The sequence below is a fragment of the Phyllobates terribilis genome, unplaced genomic scaffold (assembly GCF_046119375.1).
Source record: "Phyllobates terribilis strain yellow unplaced genomic scaffold, ASM4611937v1 Scaffold_4__5_contigs__length_816908805, whole genome shotgun sequence".
In the NCBI taxonomy this organism is placed as follows: domain Eukaryota; kingdom Metazoa; phylum Chordata; class Amphibia; order Anura; family Dendrobatidae; genus Phyllobates; species Phyllobates terribilis.
This window is the reverse complement of record NW_027362764.1, coordinates 473350413-473372021: the sequence shown is the minus strand read 5'-3', so window position 1 is coordinate 473372021 and position 21609 is coordinate 473350413. Positions and strand designations below refer to the sequence as shown.

General features: G+C 49.0%; 1 protein-coding gene across 1 annotated transcript in view; it reads left to right on the top strand.

Annotated features, from left to right (window-relative positions):
- Positions 1–21609, top strand: part of IRF4 (interferon regulatory factor 4) — a 57685-nt gene that overhangs the window by 7121 nt on the left and 28955 nt on the right. The window contains exon 2 of the mRNA XM_073676656.1: positions 21190–21417. Within this exon, the coding sequence (XP_073532757.1) occupies positions 21217–21417 (201 nt within the window). The 5' untranslated portion in view covers positions 21190–21216. The remainder of the gene's footprint in view (positions 1–21189; positions 21418–21609) is intronic.

The window sequence follows — 21609 nt, the reverse complement described above, 5'->3', positions numbered from 1 at the left end:
GGCAGTTTGAGGACAGCTTTATATATTATCTCTGGGTAATGGGTAGCCATTGAAAGGATTGTAGTTGAGAGGTAGAGGAATAACAAGGGGAGAGGTGGATTAATCAGACGCCAGAGTGAACAGTGGATTGAGGGAAGCATACGAGTGTTGGCTGGTAGACCACAGAGAAAGAGTAGTTACAGTAGATACAGTAATGGTGAAAAAGCAGGTTATGGGGGGAGATGAAGGGGCAATTTGCTTATAGGAATTGCAGAGACTTGCTTGAAGCTTATTCTGATGTTATCAATCTTCTGTTTAAAATATGTTGTAAAGTCCTCAGCTGAGATGAGGGGGCACCAAGATCTAGTGTGGAGAGCTGAAAATGTTGAATAATTGTTCAAGTTTGTGACACAAAGAAGACATGAGAGTACAGTCTACCATACACACTAGATAGCTGTTGGCCAAACAATCATTGGACCCGCAGCTACCTCCTGAGTTCCTCCTGCGCAGGAATGTTAGGCCTGATGCTTCTGTGCTTTGAGAGGCGCTGTCAGATTCCTATGGAAGCAGCTTAACTCCAGGGAGAGCAAAAATATCAGCCATTGAAATCCAATAGGCCGGATACTTCACTCCCTGACATTATCTGTCAGAGGATAATAGGGAGGCCCCCATACACATTAGACTGCCGGCCAATCCTGCGAATATTGGTGGGTTTGGCCGACTTTAGCATAATGTGTATGGAGGTCTTTCAGGTGGAGAAGAATTAAAGAATCAGTTATCTGATAAAAGAAGATTGACTACTCCACTATGTTTGCTGCTAGAGCAAGGATGGGAGTGGGGAGGAAATAAACTGGAGACCACCATATGAGAATTCTTTTAATTATCACTTTTAAGTTTTTCTTTTTTGATTCAGTTAATATTTTTTTTATTGAAAAACCACCTCATAACATTTTCCATTTTAATAATATATCAAGGAACAGAAAAGAGAACAAATAAAGAAATACCACAATACTAGTAGATACATTATGGTGAAAGTCCATGGTCCTCAACATGGACACTACACCCCTTTCATATAATACACTATATGTCAGATAGTATGTGAAATAGATTAATGATAACTTATACACACTAAAGGCCGACTGATCACATAGTATGTATTCAATTGCAGGAAGTACAGAAAGGTCATCATAGGGAATGGCCAACATTCAGGAAGCGCACCCTAGGGGAAGAATGTAATGGCTGTAATAGCTTAGCAATAGAATCAATTCGTGAGGGAAACAAAGATTGCCTGTGGTGTGTCATCTGCTCCCTATTTAGTGTGCCACAGGGTAAATATGGGCTGTTAAACCTCCTTTATTCTTTCAAAGCTGTGCATCACTTTTTTTTTTTGGCACACATCCTACTCAAGTCTTATTATGTTGTTCATTTTATTTATTAGTACTATTATGGTAGGAGGTCCCCGATCTAACCAGTAAAAAGCTAGCAAATATGGGCTTGGAATACTATGGGTGATATACTAATTGTCACTGGAGACTCAGAGTCCATTCCATCACCAGTCACCCCCAGAATATATATTTTGGGGTACACTTGCAATTTGATAGAGGATAACTGTTCTAGGGACAATACTCTTTTCCAGTACATGCCAATTCTTGTAGATTCCCACATCTGATGCATAAGGTGCACCTTATCACCCCCTCCTCTGGGATACACAGAGTCTGACCAAATTCTAATTTTGTGCAGAAAACTATGGGCTCTACATGCCCAGATATCAAGTACGATTGAGAGACACTGGGGCTTGCTTAGCAAAGGTCTGGGAATAGAGTTTAGGATTTCACTCCACATTTCTTCAGGGATAACACCCACATCTGCCTTACATTTAGATTTCACTGTCACCGGAAATGTACTCCCATTTGAGAGTAACAATTGTCTAGAAATGCCGGATATTGAGCCTTTTGTAAATTGGCAGATGTAATTCATTCCACAATAAAGTTGCTATCTACATTCATACTTGTCTGTTTCACTTGTACTGTGTAGGCATGACGAAGATGCAGGTACTGGAATAAAAAGCATGTACTTCTCAGCACCTCATAATGAAATAGCTGCATTATCAAATATATACCGAATCCTGTTTTCCAGGGCTTCAGACATAAGCCACTAAACGTGAGGGTAAAACGCTGTGTGAACACAGCCGAGCAGGAGCACATAGCCGAGCAGGAGCACTATGGAGCACATAGTAGGTCATTATGGAATGCAGAAGTGCAGTTTGCCAGCTTTTCCATAGTCTATTTAGTGCCATTCAGCGTTAATATATTTGGTGCTTACAGATGATCAAATTTACTGCCCTATAGAGAGCTAAAAAAATAGTACTTTCTAGCACCTACAGTAAATTCCCTGACAGCTCATGCTCTTTTTTTACACTCACATAGTGGCTTTATTTCCAGTCACCAATGTGTGACACAGGAACAGCAACCTCTTAGTCATTTGTCTTGGGGGGACAGGATGTCTTGAAGCAATAAAATCTATGTACAATAATTTTCTGTTATATATTTGATGTTAACGTTATTTTAATTTTTAAAAGGAGTCTGTCACCCCAAAAATTTGATTCATACTACTTATACATTGCTTTATGGGACTTAGCCCCCATAAAACTCATACCAGCTATGAAAAGTTTACTTCTTTAGGACAAAAAAAGAAAGTTTTACTTAATAAGTAAGTGAGGCTCTTCGGTGCACCCTTGGTGTGGCCAAGGGCTCAGTGCACCATTCCACACCTTCCCTTTGATTGGTTGATTGATAGAGCTCCCTTGCCAAGAAGGAGCATTGTCTGCGTTAAATTCTGACCCTGCACATCTGCACTGACACTGCAGGAGCTAAACAGGCACGCACACACAAAGTCAGAGCACGCGCTCACCCCACTCTCCTGTCTGCAGTGGCCGCCCATCACTGTGTGATCTTGTGTGCGGCAAGAAAGCACAGCAGGCAGGAGAGAGGGATGCTTGTCCGGCTCCTGCAGTGCCAGTGCATATGTGCAGCGTCAGGGATTTAATTCAGGCACCGTTTGCTCTGGGCAAGCAAGCACTGTCAACCAAGCTAATGGGATGTGCGCAGCATGCTGATTAAGGGGGCGGAACAATACTTTGAGCCTTAGGCCATGCCAAGGGTGCACTAGGGAGCTCTTGTTTGAATATGAAATAAAAATGTTTTTCTGTCCAACTAAAGAAATAAAATCTATACTGCAGGTATCAGTTTTATATGGTCAAAGTCCCCAACAGGACTGTATAAGTAAAATCACGTTTTTGGGATGAGAGACTCATTTTAAGTTTTTTAAAGGGGTTTTCCAGCCTGAAATGAAAAGTCTGTAGTCCCTTTAAATAACTGCAAAATTCCCAACTTGTGACAGTGTGTGATGCACAGTTTGCAATCTTGAGGTCCTGTGATCACCCACTCATTCGGCAGCGAAATCGAGGATGTGCGCTCACTTTCATTTTATACTGGAGAACCCCTTCAATGGTAAATGGGTTGTCTCATTATTAAATAATAATTTACTCTGTTAGATCAACAAAAAGTCATTGGAATCATTTGAATGAAATTCCAGTGTCTGTTTATTGTCTCATAGTCGTTATGTTGTCCAGTCCTGTCCTTTTAGTTTCTACCAGAACATCTACCTAATAATGAACTGATTTTTTTGTTGGGTGGTCTGTACGATAGCAAGAATCACCCTATTTATTACATGTGTACAAGAGAATCTGATCGATGGGACTGAACTACTGTGAAGGTAGTTCACAGTAGTTCAGTGAACCTGCACACTTAAGGTGAATGATCTAAGAGGGAATCAAAAGATCACCAAGGGCAGTATAACAAGTTTGTGTCAGCAAAATCGAAAAACACAGGAACATCTCTTTAATTGATTTCATTTGATTAATAGTTACATTTTGCCTGATCTAGCAGAATGAATTATATTTTTGTGACATAAGATAAAATCCCTTAAATGAACAAAAGAAAAGAAAAAGATCCTTACAGTCATTGTGTTATGAGCTAAATGATTCCCAGCATTGAGAAGAGTATGAGTATGTGCACGTTTGTTTTTTTTCTGCAGAAAAACTCTGCGTAAAATATGCATTTTTGCTGCCTGTTTTTTCTTGTGCTTTTGATGCGTTTCTACTTTATTTAAATGCGTGAAAAATGCTGCAAAAACGCTGAAAGAATTGACATGTTGTAGATTTGAAAGGAAAAAAAAAGCAGCATGAGATTTCAGATGTCTCATTGACTTTGCGGTACTATAAAACACAGTTTGTTCTGTGGCAAAAATGTGCAAAAAATAAGAGTGTGACTAAGCCCTACTAAAAGCAAATTACTAATTGCTCCATTTTAACTAATGCTTCATAGATGCTTGTATATTCCCACTTTTCTTAGTATTTTTAGGCTGTACATATTTCCCTACTGCACTGTTCCCCTATCTACTATGTCTGACTGACTCCCGAAAATTATGCACTTCAGAGCGAACGTTCGCTTTGCCATCACCATTACAGTCTATGGCCCGGTCGGCGCATATGTCCGAATCCTGTTTTGTGTGAGGTTCGAATGTATGCCCCGACGGGGCCACCGAAGGTGTCCCTAAGCGCAATATAAAAGCACTCTTGGACTCTATTTTACAGGCATAATATGGACCTTAACTTACATTCATATTTCAGACTTCTAATAATGGTGCTATCTTAAGAATTCTGACAAATTTTGTAGACTTGAATCTACATTATTAATAGTTACTAAAAGGTTAAATATAATATATCAAATATTGCAGTTTTGACTACACATCACTGTTCATTCTGATATATCAGCAGTTTGTTGGACAGATCCAAGTAGTTTTTCTTAATTTAAAACAACAAATGTAACAAAAAATGAGTATACAGTATATCGCAAGAGTACACACCTCACATTTTTTTTTAAATGTTTTCATCTTGTATAACAGTGTAAATGTGGTGTGCCCTCTAACTAACTCAATACACAGCCATTAATGCCCAAATTGTGCTCCAAGTGTCAATAGTTTGTGTGGCCACCATTATTTTCAAGCAGTGCCTTAACTCTCTTGGGCATGAAGATCATTAGAGCTTCACAGGTTGCCACTGGAATCCTCTTCCACTCCTCCATGACTACAGCTGGTGGATGTTAGAGACCTTGCACTCCTCCACTTTCCATTTGAGGATGCCCCACAAAAGCTCAATAGGGTTTAGGTCTGGAGACATGCTTGGCCAGTCCTGAACCTTTACCCTCACTTTCTTTAGCAAGGCAATGGTCGTCTTGGATGTGTGTTTGGGGTCGTTACAATGTTGGAATACTGCCCTGCGGCCCAGTTTAGGAATGAGGGGATCATGCTCTTCTTCAGTATGTCACAGTACATGTTGGCATTCATGGTTCCCTTAATGAACTGCAGCTCCCCACAGCCGACACACTCATGCAGCCCCAAACAATGACACTCCCACCACCATGCTTGACTGTAGGCAAGACACACTTGTCCTTGTACTCCTCACCTGGTTGCTGCCACACACGCTTGACATTATCTGAACCAAATAAGTTTATCTTGGTCTCATCAAACCACAGGACATGGTTCCAGTAATCCATCTCCTTAGTCTGTTTGTCTTCAGCAAACTGTTTGCGGGTTTTCTTGTGCACTATCCTTAGAGGAGGCTTCCTTCTGGGACGACAGCCATGCAGACCAATTTGATGCAGTGTGCAGTGTATGGTCTGAGCACTGGCAGGCTGATCCCCCACACCTTTAACCTCTGCAGCAATGCTGGCAGTCTATTTGAAAAGACAACCTCTAGATATGACCCTGATTACGTGCACTCAACTTCTTTAGTCAACCATGGTGAGGCCAGTTGTGCATAATGTGCAAGTGCATCAGGGTGAGTAGTTTATATATTGTTCTTGTGTACAATAGAACAATAGGCAAGGCCATACAATTAGTGTGGCTAATCCACCTTAAGTCCACAAGGCTACACAGTAGAGGGAAAAAAAATCCATTACCTAGTGGTGAAATAGGTTCCAGGGAAGCTGGAGACAGCTGTCACGCTGTCTCTGTATACTGGAGGTAGGGGGCCTAAGCTGACCCTAAGCTGGGGCCCTGACTAATCCCTCAACCTGGAGGTACTGTTAAAGGTACAGAGGTCCAGGCCGCCAGCGTAACCCCTACCTCCTGAGGATCCCTGCACCTAAGTAATCTAGTCCTGAGAAGGACCCCAATCACAACAAAAGGGGACAAGTAATAATATGCCCACACACAGTACTTAGACGAACGAGACAGTACAAGGGAAAAACCAAAACCACCTTGCATACAAAAACTACACAACTACAACAGAGGGAACACCAACGGGAAAGGAGATAAATGATAAAGCGAGGAAGGGAAAAACACTCCAAATGCACTTAGCTCTGGAACTCCAAATACCACGATCCGCTCTGTTAGTCTGCATGAAATGCTTTCACCGACACTTCCCTAACAGACCAGCAGGCATTTGAAGGAGTCTCACTACAGCAGCATTGATTGCAGCTGGGCGAGGCTGGACCTCGTCTAGCACAGAGAGAGAGAGAATTAACTCCCTCACTGCCGAAAAACACAAAGCACCTGTGATGAAAGCCGGCCGGTGGGTGCAGCTCTCTGGCGCCCCCTTACCTCTCAGGTCAGTCAAGGTACTGCACCTAGAGAAAGTAGTGCCAGGAAGCTGCAACCAGCGCAGGGAACACGGTAGTGTGTTATCCCTTCAACGTCACTAAACCGTAACGTCACTACACAGCACAACTCGCTAGCGCCCTCTTAGCCTCAGGTCAGTCAAGGAACTGCACCTAGGATAAGCGGTCGCCAGGGAGACTGTCCTGTAACCTACTGGGTATCGGGGCCCTCTGTAGTGAGGGCGGTATATATATCTTCCTTGGCCGCGCCAGGAATATATATATCTGAACCTCCGACCGTCACTACCAGCCTTCCCCAATCCCCAGTTGGTATGCTGCCACCAGTCCCTATTTTAGATATACGCCCAGTCCGTGAATGGGCCTATATCGGGTCAGGAACCAACCCTGGGTAGCGTTTTGGCTTGAGCCGAGCTCACACGGACGTGCGTTCGTTATGCAGAATAAAAGGCAGGCCCACAATTACTTGAGGTAATTGATTATAATAATACACTAGACACACGATATACAACTAAATATACACAGGTATAAGGTCAGGCTAAACTATACAACAATGGAATACAACACACAGAATCACCACAGCATATCAGTTACCGGTTTCTTGATTCTCTTGTGACGCAGGGAGAGGATTCTGCGGTCGCAGGCACGGTTCTTTGTTACAGGCTGAGGCCTACCACCGCATGGTCAAACTGCTCCTCCCCTTGGTGGCCTCAGCTGGTGCTCAGATGTTCAGCACACCACTCTTGGGTCAAAAACTGACTTGTCTCTTGTCTGTCCTGCTATCTTACCTGCCCCGTCCCGCCCACTGCTGGTGAGGTCAGCTGGCTCAGTCTCCACCCTCAGGTCTAACTTCGATCAGAAGCCCAAATTCTATGGAACCCAATAACTTCTTCTGGGATGGTCTCATGATACCCCCAGGGGTTCCCATGGATTCGGGCCGCCGTAACCGACCTTTTGATATCAATTATGATACCATACGGTCCTCAGGAATGGCTCCGCGCTATATCTTGGCTTCCAGAGCACGTACAAACGTCTACCGCGGAGGCTTGTGTGCGCAATGGCTCCGGGACGCCGTGATATTTTTTTATTGGCCCATCCCACGCAACATGCGTGTACTATTCATGTTTCTATATCTTATGCCTCCATGCTTGTGACAGACAAAGAAACTAGTCCTATGGGACAAATGGTCAGGTACAGATAGACGAAGCACCCCCCCCTGCTGGCTGTGTTTCCTCTCGAAGTCTTTGAAGCTCCTAGCATTCAAGTGTTAAGTAGGCTTCTTATCTTACAGGAGCCTGGATGGGGGGAAACTATCTAGTTGACGTTTTAACAGAAGGTCCCAAGGGTGGGGGCTGCTGAAGTGTGGCCATCCCTGGATATGATTTATCATTACCAAGATGGCGGCTACAGGTTCATCACACCTCCCCCTATACGAGGGCGCGAGGGGGTAGCACATTCCTGTGTTCCCCCGTGCGTCCTTCTGCACCCTCCCCTTGCCGGGATAACCCGTCAGCGTTACCGTGGTCACGGCCTCTTCTGTGGCGAATGGAGAAGTGGTACTGCTGGAGAGCGAGGCTCCAGCGTAGCAACCTGCCATTCGACCCAGAGACCGTGTGTAACCAGCTGAGGGGGTTGTGGTCCGTCTCCACGGTGAAATGGCTCCCGTACAAGTAGGGCTGCAGACGCTGCAGGGCCCATACAATTGCCAGGCATTCTTTTTCCACCGTGGAGTAAGCCACCTCCCGGGGCAGTAGCTTCCTGCTCAGGTACAAGACAGGATGTTCCTGGCCTGTCGTGTTGACCTGACTTAGCACAGCACCGAGGCCAAAGTCACTGGCGTCGGTCTGTACCACAAACGGCCGGTCGAAGTCGGCAGCTTGCAGTACAGGGGAGCTACTTAGGGCGGCCTTGAGTGCCCCGAAAGCTGTCTCGCAGGCGACTGTCCAGTCGACTGCGACGGGCAGCTTCTTCTTGGTGAGGTCCGTCAGGGGCTTGGCCAGGGTGCTATAGTGTGGGACGAACCTCCTATAGTACCCGGCGGTCCCCAAGAAGGACATCACCTGCTTTTTGGTCCTAGGAGTGGGCCAGGATGCGATGGCATCCACTTTCCCCGGTTCTGGCTTCAGAACCCCCCCGCCTACCCGGTGACCCAGGTAGAGGACCTCACTCATGCCCAGCTGGCACTTTTCCGGCTTGATGGTCAAGCCTGCCCGGTGGATCCGACCGAGCACCTGCCGCAGGTGCTCTAGGTGATCCTCCCAAGTGGGACTGAAGACTGCAATATCGTCCAAGTACGCAGCCGCGTACCCTTCAAGTCCCTCAAGCAGCGTATTGACCATCCGCTGAAAAGTGGCAGGGGCATTCTTCATGCCGAATGGCATCACTGTGGACTCGTACAGTCCAAAAGGGGTGATAAAGGCAGAGCGTTCCCTTGCCGCGGGGGTCAGAGGAATCTGCCAGTACCCCCGGCTCAGATCCATGATGGTCAGGTACTTAGCCCCGGCCATCCGATCGAGCAGGTCATCGATGCGTGGTATGGGGAACGCATCGGTGGCCGTTACAGCGTTGAGCCCCCGGTAGTCCACGCAGAACCGTGTAGTTCGGTCCTTCTTTGGTACGAGGACTACAGGCGAGGCCCACGCGCTGCTGGATGCCTGGATCACCCCCAGCTTCAGCATCTCGTCTATCTCTTGGCGCATGTTTCCCTGCACCTCGAAAGAGACCCGATATGCTGAACGCCGGATCGGCGGGTGATCGCCAGTGTCCACGTCGTGGACAGCCATCTCAGTCCTTCCGGGCAGGCTGCTGAACAGCCCCCGGAAGGGGTGCAGGGTGGTCCCCAGCTGGGACCGTTGGTCCTCCGTGAGCTGGTGGCCAACCCCCACATCCTCGATGGACCCACCCGCCTTGGCTTGGGTGAGCAGATCCAGGAGGGTTTCTACCTCTCCTTCCTCGGGAAGGTTGCACACTGGGTGGGCAGTCGCTTCCCGCTCATGATGAGCCTTCATCATGTTCACGTGGAAGGCCTTCCTCCTTCCACGGGCGTGATCCAGGGTGACCAGATAGGTGACGGCATTGAGTTTCTGGTGCACGAAGTAGGGACCTTCCCAGGCTGCCTGAAGCTTGTTCTGTGGTACGGGGACCAGTACCCACACCTTTTGACCCACCTGGTAGGTCCTCTCACAAGCATTCTGGTCGTACCACCGCTTCTGGTCGGCCTGGGCCTGGGCCATATTGTCCTGCACCAGCTTTGCCAAGGCCATCATCCTGTCCCGGTGGCGCACGACATACTCGATGACCGACACCTCGGGGGTGGCCAAATCCCCTTCCCATGCTTCCTTCACCAGAGCCAGGGGGCCCCGTACCCGTCGCCCGTACAGGAGCTCAAAGGGGGAGAACCCCGTTGAGGCCTGCGGAACCTCCCGGTAAGCAAATAGGAGGTGTGGGAGGTAACGCTCCCAGTCTCTCCCGTGGGAGTCGACCAACATCTTAAGCATCTGCTTTAAGGTGCCATTGAACCGCTCACACAGGCCATTAGTCTGTGGGTGATACGGGCTGGCCACCAGATGTTGCACCTGCATTTGCTTACAGAGGGACTCCATCAGCCGCGACATGAACTGGGTCCCTCGGTCGGTGAGCATTCCTTGGGGGAAACCCACTCTGGAGAAGATCTCCAGTAAGGCGGTAGCCACCTTGTCGGCCCGAATGGACGACAAAGCTACCGCTTCCGGGTACCGGGTGGCATAGTCCACTACCGTGAGTATGAAGCATTTCCCGGAGTGGCTGGGAGTGGACAGAGGTCCAATAAGATCCACAGCAACCCTCGAGAAAGGCTCTTCGATGATTGGCAGAGTTACCAGTGGGGCTTTGGGGCGCGGCCCCGCCTTCCCCACCCTCTGACAGGTGTCACACGAACGGCAGTAGGCACCCACCGCGGCTCCCATCCCAGGCCAGTAGAAATGCTGAGCTATCCTGGCCTTGGTTTTAGCGATCCCTAGGTGTCCGGCCATCGGAATCTCGTGTGCGATCCGCAACAATTCCGCCCTGAACGGATAGGGTACCACTAACTGTCGGTCCCTGGGCCACGCCTCCGGTGAACCCTGCTGGACCGTTACCCGGTACAGCCGTCCCTGGTCCCAGACCACACGCTCGCAGTCTGACTCCATGGGAGGCTGTGCCGCCTGTTCCTTGAGAGCTTTCAGGCTGTCGTCTGCTTCCAACGCAGCCTGAAATTCCTGACTTGATGTGGCCAGAATCGACGAAACTGCCACATCCTCTGTCAGCCCCTCCGGGCATGTCACCTGGCCGCTGTCTGACCCGGCAGACACTTGGTCAGAAGTGGGGAAGCCGTCGGACCTCTGCAAGGCTCCTTGGGCTCCGGCGCTCCCACTCCTGGTGACAGCGGCTATGACCGCTGTGACCGTGGGTAGTGCCTGCTTCCCCTCTGTTTCTGACCAAGCCGCCCGATCAGGCAGGCTTCCTAGGCCTTTGGACATCTCGGATGTGGGGAACTCCTGCCCTGGGGTCTTACCTGGCGGCTCCTCTCTTGGGACACCCCCACCTCCCATGGCCTGTTCCTCCCCCTGCAGTGGGCCTATACTCAGCAGCCTGGATACCCCTGGGAGCCCTACACTGCCGGTAGCTGCCCCCCTCTCCATCCCTGAGCTTCCCTCTACAGAATCCTGCCCGCCCCCTCCCTCACCGGAGGACAAGAGGTCACGGCACGCCGACTGAGCACCTCTGCGGGCATCCCCACACTCCCCACCTGCTTTCACTAACCCTGTTTGTGTTGTGTCTGTGCAGGTGTTACCCTCAGGTTTCACTCCCTCCTCCTCAGCAGGACACACACTACATACAACATGGTTGGCATTAGCAGCAGACAAATCAATACACTCTTGGGGGGCCGAACTTGGGGGTTCAGAGGGTACATACTGCGATACTAGACGCCCCAAGTCGGTCCCTAATAAAACATTTGCGGGAATATTTGGTGTTACTCCCACCTCCCGCATCCCCCTTCCGGCACCCCAGTCCAAATACACCATGGCAACGGGAAGTGCCGGCTCCACGCCTCCAACCCCGGAGACGGAAAGAGTCTTTCCTGGTACCAAGTCCTGGGGGGACACCACCTCAGGCCGTACCAGTGTTCGTTCAGCGCCCGTGTCCCGCAGTCCCATGACCGCAGAACGGCCTATGGTGACGGGTTGGATGTTGTCCAGGGACCTACCACCACCCCCTCCCACACACAAAACATTGGGCGCTCTCTGGGACTGGGATGGGGTCTTTTGGCGCTGGGGACACTCAGCCCTAAAGTGTCCTGGTTTGTTGCATAGATGACAACGTCTTACGTCTGGTCCTTGCCTGGAGAGGGCAACAGGGGGATACACCCCTTGTGTTCTAGGGGCCGGGGAAACAGGGGCATGACTGGGCTTACCCCCTCTCCAGGTGCTGCTGGCAGACTTCTTCAGCTCAGGCGCCCTGTTATTGGCATACTCGTCTGCCAGGGCGGCTGTAGCAGAAGCCCCTGTTGGTTTTCGGTCACGGAGGAACTGTCGGAGGTCCTCTGGGCAGTTCCACAAGAACTGCTCCGTGACGAACAGTTCCTGGACCTCCTGGCGGGTAGTAAGCGCTAGACCCGAGGTCCAGTGCTCTGCGGCTCTCAACAGCGCCCGCATATGATCGGTCCAGGTGTCCTTGGGGCCACGCAGCAGGCTCCGGAACTTCTGGCGGTACGACTCGGGAGTGAGGTTGTACTGCCGGATCAGGGCCCGCTTGATGCAGTCGTAGTTCTGTACCTCCCCGGCAGGTAAGTCCCCCAAGGCATCCAGGGACTTACCCCTCAAACGGGGGGTCAGGTATCTGGCCCACTGATCCCGGGCCAGATGGTGCTGAAGACAGGTCCGTTCAAATGCCACCAGAAAGGAGTCCAGGTCCCCATCCTTCTCCAGTAGAGGGAAGTCCTCAGCTCGGACTTTGGACGACTTGGTCTCCTGATGGGTTGGTTGCTCTAGCGGAAGCCCCCGCTGGGCCAGGTCCAGTTGGTGCTGGCGCTCCGCAGCTCGCTCTGCACGCTCCGCAGCCTCCCGGCGCTCTGCAGCTTCACGCTCCGCAGCCTCCCGGCGCTCCGCAGCTTCGCGCTCCTCCTCCGCTGCCTTCTCTGATGCTGCCAGGAGGGTTTTGTAGACGGCATCGCCATGAGACTGGAGACTTGCCATAGCCGCTTGTAAAAGGGCTTGTGATCTGGACAGGCTGGGCTGGGTAGGTGGTGGGCAGCCCACTGCGGGACCGTATACTGGGGACTGGCTCCCTGAGGTGCCCGGGCTGGACTCCTCCTCGCCATGAGTAACAATGTCCTCCCCTCCTGCCACACGGACCGTAGCATTAGCCTCTTGCAGGGTCTTGCTCCTGGTGCCGTCTGCCATCTTGGTAACCGACACCGCTGCAACCCTGAGTTTGCACACACCTTGTTATACTTTTAGCCTGACCGTCTAACGTTGGGCTGACCTTAAGACTCCAGCAGTGGAAGTTACCACTGGCAGTCTTTAGTGCCTGGGAGTAGGGGTCCCACAACACTATTATTCTGCAATCCCACCGCTCTGCCACCAATGTGATGAAAGCCGGCCGGTGGGTGCAGCTCTCTGGCGCCCCCTTACCTCTCAGGTCAGTCAAGGTACTGCACCTAGAGAAAGTAGTGCCAGGAAGCTGCAACCAGCGCAGGGAACACGGTAGTGTGTTATCCCTTCAACGTCACTAAACCGTAACGTCACTACACAGCACAACTCGCTAGCGCCCTCTTAGCCTCAGGTCAGTCAAGGAACTGCACCTAGGATAAGCGGTCGCCAGGGAGACTGTCCTGTAACCTACTGGGTATCGGGGCCCTCTGTAGTGAGGGCGGTATATATATCTTCCTTGGCCGCGCCAGGAATATATATATCTGAACCTCCGACCGTCACTACCAGCCTTCCCCAATCCCCAGTTGGTATGCTGCCACCAGTCCCTATTTTAGATATACGCCCAGTCCGTGAATGGGCCTATATCGGGTCAGGAACCAACCCTGGGTAGCGTTTTGGCTTGAGCCGAGCTCACACGGACGTGCGTTCGTTATGCAGAATAAAAGGCAGGCCCACAATTACTTGAGGTAATTGATTATAATAATACACTAGACACACGATATACAACTAAATATACACAGGTATAAGGTCAGGCTAAACTATACAACAATGGAATACAACACACAGAATCACCACAGCATATCAGTTACCGGTTTCTTGATTCTCTTGTGACGCAGGGAGAGGATTCTGCGGTCGCAGGCACGGTTCTTTGTTACAGGCTGAGGCCTACCACCGCATGGTCAAACTGCTCCTCCCCTTGGTGGCCTCAGCTGGTGCTCAGATGTTCAGCACACCACTCTTGGGTCAAAAACTGACTTGTCTCTTGTCTGTCCTGCTATCTTACCTGCCCCGTCCCGCCCACTGCTGGTGAGGTCAGCTGGCTCAGTCTCCACCCTCAGGTCTAACTTCGATCAGAAGCCCAAATTCTATGGAACCCAATAACTTCTTCTGGGATGGTCTCATGATACCCCCAGGGGTTCCCATGGATTCGGGCCGCCGTAACCGACCTTTTGATATCAATTATGATACCATACGGTCCTCAGGAATGGCTCCGCGCTATATCTTGGCTTCCAGAGCACGTACAAACGTCTACCGCGGAGGCTTGTGTGCGCAATGGCTCCGGGACGCCGTGATATTTTTTTATTGGCCCATCCCACGCAACATGCGTGTACTATTCATGTTTCTATATCTTATGCCTCCATGCTTGTGACAGACAAAGAAACTAGTCCTATGGGACAAATGGTCAGGTACAGATAGACGAAGCACCCCCCCCTGCTGGCTGTGTTTCCTCTCGAAGTCTTTGAAGCTCCTAGCATTCAAGTGTTAAGTAGGCTTCTTATCTTACAGGAGCCTGGATGGGGGGAAACTATCTAGTTGACGTTTTAACAGAAGGTCCCAAGGGTGGGGGCTGCTGAAGTGTGGCCATCCCTGGATATGATTTATCATTACCAAGATGGCGGCTACAGGTTCATCACAGCACCAAAAAGTCAGCTGCGAGAAGTCAGGCTGTGTAATCGTGACGATCTTCGTGGCGACACACCCGTGACAGTACCCCCCCTTCTACGAGGGGCCTCCGGACCCTCAGGGCCAGGTTTATCCGGGTGAGTCGTGTGGAAGGCCCGAACTAATCGGTCTGCGTTAATATCCGACGCAGGAACCCACATCCTCTCCTCAGGACCATACCCTTTCCAATTAACCAGGTACTGAAGGGACCGGCGATTAAAGCGTGAATCGATGACCCTCGATACCTGGAACTCCAAGTTACCCTTGACCACCACTGGAGGGGGAGGTAAAGGTGACGGTACCACCGGCGCCACATACCTCTTAAGCAACGATCTGTGGAACACGTTGTGAATTTTAAACGTAGGGGGGAGGTCAAGACGGAATGCCACCGGATTAATAATAGAACTGATTCTGTACGGCCCGATGAACCTGGGACCCAGTTTCCAGGAGGGAACCTTAAGTTTTATATTCCTGGTAGACAACCATACCCGATCGTTCACACTTAGGTCCGGACCAGACACTCTCCTCCTATCAGCCATACGTTTGTATCGGTTCCCCATAGTATTCAGATTCTTCAGCACCCCTCTCCGTACTGAAGCGAGTGATGAGGAAAATCGTTCCTCCTCAGGAACCCCCGAAGAGCCCCCCCTACTGAAAGTACAAAACTGGGGGTGAAAACCATATGCCCCAAAAAACGGGGACTTACCAGTGGACTCGCTCCGCCTATTATTAAGAGCAAACTCTGCCAGAGGTAAGAAAGAAGCCCAGTCCTCCTGGTTCTCTGACACAAAACACCGGAGATATGTCTCCAAGCTCTGGTTCATACGTTCCGTCTGACCATTGGTCTGAGGATGAAAAGCCGATGAGAACGACAAATGCATACCCCGCCGTGCACAAAACGCCTTCCAGAACTTGGGCACAAACTGAGACCCCCGATCAGACACCACCTCGGAGGGTACCCCGTGAAGCCTCACAATCTCCCCAATGAACACCTGCGCAAGAGTTTTAGCATTAGGGAGAGCCGGAAGAGCGATAAAATGTGCCATCTTGCTGAACCTGTCCACTACAACGAGTATGACCATTTTACCCGAAGACGGAGGGAGGTCCGTAATAAAGTCCATAGACAGATGAGTCTAAGGACGCTCCGGGATCTTCAAAGGTAAGAGGGCCCCAGACGGACGGGTATGTGAGGTCTTAGAGCGCGCACAAACCCCACAGGACGCGACAAAAGTTACCACCTCCTTATGTAAGTTAGGCCACCAAAACCGACGCGAGAGGAGATCCACAGTTTCTCTACTCCCCGGGTGTCCTGCAAAAACTGAGTTATGGTGTGCCTCGATCACCTTTTGTCGCAACTGATCTGGAACAAACAGTCTCCCCGGAGGTCCAACAGGGGCGTCCCCCTGAGCCTCCAATACCTCCTCCTCCAGCCAGAACATACTGCCGAAACCACCACCCCCTCCTGAAGGATAGGAATCGGGTCGTCCGTATTCCCGGCCCCAGGGAAACTACGAGATAAGGCATCCGCCTTTACATTTTTTGACCCAGGACGATATGTAACGACAAAATTAAACCTGGTAAAAAACAATGACCACCTAGCTTGTCTGGGATTCAGACGTTTCGCGGACTCCAGATATAGCAGGTTCTTGTGATCGGTGATGACGGTGATCGGATGGACTGCCCCCTCCAAAAAATGGCGCCACTCCTTAAAAGCTAACTTAATGGCCAAGAGTTCCCTATTGCCGACATCGTAATTCCTCTCAGCGGACGACAATTTTTTAGAGAAAAAGGCGCACGGATGCCACTTACCAGGGGACGAACCTTGTGACAATACTGCTCCCACCCCTACCTCGGAAGCGTCTACCTCTACAATGAATGGCTGTGACGCATCCGGTTGAATGAGTATGGGTGCCGAGGCAAAACATTTTTTCAAGGAGGAGAATGCTTGACAAGCCTTGTCAGACCACCTAAAAAAATCCGTCCCCTTTTTAGTCATGTCTGTGAGAGGCTTAACCATGGACGAGAAATTACGAATGAACTTCCGGTAATAATTAGCAAACCCCAGGAAACGTTGTAGTGCCTTAAGATTCTCTGGCCGATCCCACTCAAGAACTGCCCGCACTTTCCCAGGGTCCATACGAAAACCGGACGCTGAAACCAGGAAGCCTAAAAACTGGAGTTCCTGTACGGCGAACACACACTTTTCCCATTTGGCATACAGTTTATTATCCCGCAAGATCTGTAACACCTGCCTAACGTGCTCCTGATGAGACACCAGATCCGGCGAGTAAATTAAAATATCATCCAGATATATGACAACAAACTGTCCCACCAGGCGGCGAAAAATGTCATTAACAAAGTGTTGGAACACCGCCGGGGCATTAGTCAGACCGAATGGCATGACAAGGTTCTCATAATGCCCCTCCGGAGTGTTAAACGCCGTCTTCCACTCATCCCCCTCCTTCATCCTAATCAGATTGTACGCCCCCCTGAGATCCAACTTAGAGAACCATTTGGCGCCCACGATCTGATTAAAGAGATCGGGAATAAGTGGGAGCGGATACGGATATCGGACCGTAATCCGATTAAGTTCACGGAAATCCAGGCAAGGGCGTAGGCCTCCATCTTTCTTCTTAACAAAGAAGAACCCTGCAGCCACCGGTGAAGATGAAGGTCTAATATGCCCCTTAGCCAGACTTTCTGAAATATAATCCTTCATGGCCTGCCTCTCAGGACCAGAAAGGTTATACAACCTAGCTTTAGGTAACTTGGCCTCAGGGAGCAGTTTTACAGAACAGTCATACTCGCGATGAGGAGGTAGTTCCTGACACCCTTTCTCCGAGAATACATCCTCAAAGTCCGCCAGAAATGGAGGTAAGACCCAAGGAGTAACCGCACCGATGACCGTGTTCATGCAGTTTTTATTACAGAATTTACTCCATTGGCTTATCTCTCTGGTTTGCCAATTAATAACCGGGTTATGCTTAGTTAACCAAGGAAGGCCCAACACTATAGGAGTGGGAAGACCCTCCAACACGTAGCAAGACAACAGTTCTTTATGTATCGCCCCCACTTGAAGTTTTACGTCATGCACAGCTTGCAAAAAACTTCCCTGACCGAGAGGCCTGGCATCGATCGAGAATATGGGGATGGGTTTAGCCAACTCACTCAATCGCATACCTTGAACCCGGGCAAACCGAGCATCAACCAGATTAGCCCCGGCCCCACTATCCAGAAGAACAGATATCCTCTCAGTTCTCGTACCCACCACCACCTCCGCCGGTACGAGAAACTGAGACGAACCTAGGGACGAAATACCTACTCCCAGATTGCCGTCCACCACACAACCTGGGATCAACAGTTTTCCGACGACTCTTCACTCTGCAAGAGACGGGATGGACACCCCCCAATAAAATGTCCCTTTCTCCCGCAGAAGAAACATCTTCCTGTCTTATGGCGCACCACCGGTCCCCTCCCCCGAAATGATGTCCCTCCTAATTGCATAGGCTCCTCTGGACTGACCAGGGGAACCACCATATGAGGGGACCTTGTAGGAGGTGGAGTCATCACAGGGGGTAGAGTTATCCCGCACCTCTCCCGAAGCCGTCTGTCAACGCGAATAGCAAGGGCCATAGCGGCTTCCAGTGACGCGGGAGAGTCATACTGTGCCAACACATCCTGTAATTTGTCGGATAAACCTTGACAAAACTGGCTCCTAAGAGCCGGGTCATTCCACTGGGTGTCCGTGGCCCACCTACGGAACTCCGAACAGAATTCCTCCGCCGGACGATCTCCCTGCTGGATCCTACGTAACTTAGACTCAGCAAGGGAGATCCGATCTGGGTCATCATATACGAGTCCCAGAGCAGCGAAAAACCTATCCACTGACTGGAGAGCCGGGGAGCCCGGGGGAAGAGAGAACGCCCAAGATTGTGGGTCCCCTTGTAGGAGCGAGATGACAATTCCCACCCTTTGTTCTTCACTCCCCGATGACCGAGACCGCAGCCGAAAGTACAACTTGCATGCCTCCCGGAAAACAAAAAACTTGTCCCGCCCCCCAGTGAACCTGTCAGGGAGAGCTACTTTAGGTTCTGGTCCGGCTTGCTCCTGAAGATACAAAACCTTGGACCTAACGTCCGCCAGCTCCATGGACAAACTCTGCAACTGCCGAGCTAGACCGGCTACTGGATCCATGGTAGCTGGAGAAAAACTAAGTGGTCGGTGAAAATGTCACGCTGTCTCTGTGTACTGGAGGTAGGGGGCCTAAGCTGACCCTAAGCTGGGGCCCTGACTAATCCCTCAACCTGGAGGTACTGTTAAAGGTACAGAGGTCCAGGCCGCCAGCGTAACCCCTACCTCCTGAGGATCCCTGCACCTAAGTAATCTAGTCCTGAGAAGGACCCCAATCACAACAAAAGGGGACAAGTAATAATATGCCCACACACAGTACTTAGACGAACGAGACAGTACAAGGGAAAAACCAAAACCACCTTGCATACAAAAACTACACAACTACAACAGAGGGAACACCAACGGGAAAGGAGATAAATGATAAAGCGAGGAAGGGAAAAAACACTCCAAATGCACTTAGCTCTGGAACTCCAAATACCACGATCCGCTCTGTTAGTCTGCATGAAATGTTTTCACCGACACTTCCCTAACAGACCAGCAGGCATTTGAAGGAGTCTCACTACAGCAGCATTGATTGCAGCTGGGCTAGGCTGGACCTCGTCTAGCACAGAGAGAGAGAGAATTAACTCCCTCACTGCCGAAAAACACAAAGCACCAAAAAGTCAGCTGCGAGAAGTCAGGCTGTGTAATCGTGACGATCTTCGTGGCGACACACCCGTGACAACAGCTCTGTCCTCCCCACACCCGACTAACGCCGTTTCGCTGATTGCTTCTTCCAGGGGCGTGTCAAGATGACACACCTCCGGAAGAAGCGATCAGCGAAACGGCGTCCGTCGGGTGTGTCCGTCTAACTGTATAGCCTTGCCTATTGGCCTATTGTATACAAGAACAATATATAGCGTACTCACCCTTATGCACTTGTACATTATTTTGCTGAGCATCTCCTACTTTTTTCCTCTGGTTACTCATTTTGGAGGTGACATATGTGATATACCTTTATTTTTCATTTTAGGATTTATCCTCTTCTTGTTTTGACATTTGATTTAATGTTCCTTTTGTGTGTACGCTGCTCTATTATACATCATGTCACAATCCATGAGATAATACTGTGTGTCCAACCCCCTCTTTTTTGGAGGTTATTTACCCCATCTTTTTAACTTGTTTTTATTATTCTTCAAATAAAATTGTGAGATTTTTAATATTTAAGTGTCAGAATCTCTTCTTATCTGGCGGTCATATGCTGTTACAGATTTGTTGTTTATAGCGTCCTCCACATAACCTGGAAGAGGTCATTTATATAAAGTGATAAAAGATTTCTCAGCAACAAGCCATCTGATATGTGGCATACAGGTAGGACTTTTTTCAGCAGTCTATAACCAGTATGCCCAAATTAATAGTTTGGATACAGTGGGTACGGAAAGTATTCAGACCCCTTTAAATTTTTCAGTCTTTGTTTCATTGCAGCCATTTGGTAAATTCTAAAAAGTTAATTTTCTTTCTCATTAAAGTACACTCTGCACCCCATCTTGACTGAAAAAAAAAACAGAAAGGGGTGTGAACACTTTCCCTACCCACTGTAGGTCAAATGTGGTGACAGATTCCCTTTGAGTTATTTAGTGGGCACACCAAATGTACACTGTTGTACAAGCTGTACATGGACTACTTTACATTGTATCATAGTATCATATCTTCAGTGTTGTCCTATGAAAAGATATAATAAAATATTTACAAAAATGTGAGGGTTGTACTCACTTGTGTGGTATACTGTATATAATATTCTTGATAGAGGTTAAATCAATTACAAGCTTTGTCAGGTACTAATTGATTAGTATTTATCTGTGTTTATAAATTGGTCAATAACTGCAAACCGGGTGATATATTATGAGATATTCATTAAAGGGACTCTATCAGCACAGAATGACTGTTCAAACTAAGTACAGGTGCTCGGTGCTTCATGGCGAGGCCAATCATTTATATACACCTTCCCACCTGCTTGGTTTCCATCTATCTCCACCCTTCTCTGGCTCTATGAAGCCAGAGCTGTCAATCAAAGAAGAGGAGACTGAGGGAAAATATGCAGGTGGGAAGGTGTATATAAATGATTGGCCCCCTTGAAGCACCGAGTGGCAGGACTTAGTTTGAGCAATCATCCTGTGCTGATAGAGTCCCTTTAACCAACATGGCATTTAATCAACACAGTTATCACCAATAAATCAAAAAATTAACAAAAGCTTCATTATGTTTTTGATTTGACTATTTTTTTAATTTGATCATCCTTTAATTTATCATAGTGCAAGAAGAAGGCGGGTATATTTGGTATGAACCAAGACAGAGGGAGTGTAATGACACCAATTAGCTGTGGCAATGGAAAACTAAGACAGTGGCTGATTGACCAGATTGACAGTGGGAAGTATCCTGGTTTAGTATGGGAGAATGACGATCGGACCATCTTTCGCATCCCATGGAAACACGCAGGGAAACAGGATTACAATAGAGATGAAGATGCAGCCCTCTTTAAGGTAAAGTGTCTAGATTAATACCAAAATGAAATATTATTCACACTTACGCAGAAAACATTGCGACCACTGATGTGTGATGATTATGAGCAGATCACTACATTTACAGTTTTCTAGTGAAATCATTTGCATACAAGTAAATTCCCTTTATATGTTGTATTTCATTATCATTATATCCTCTCACAAATAACTTAA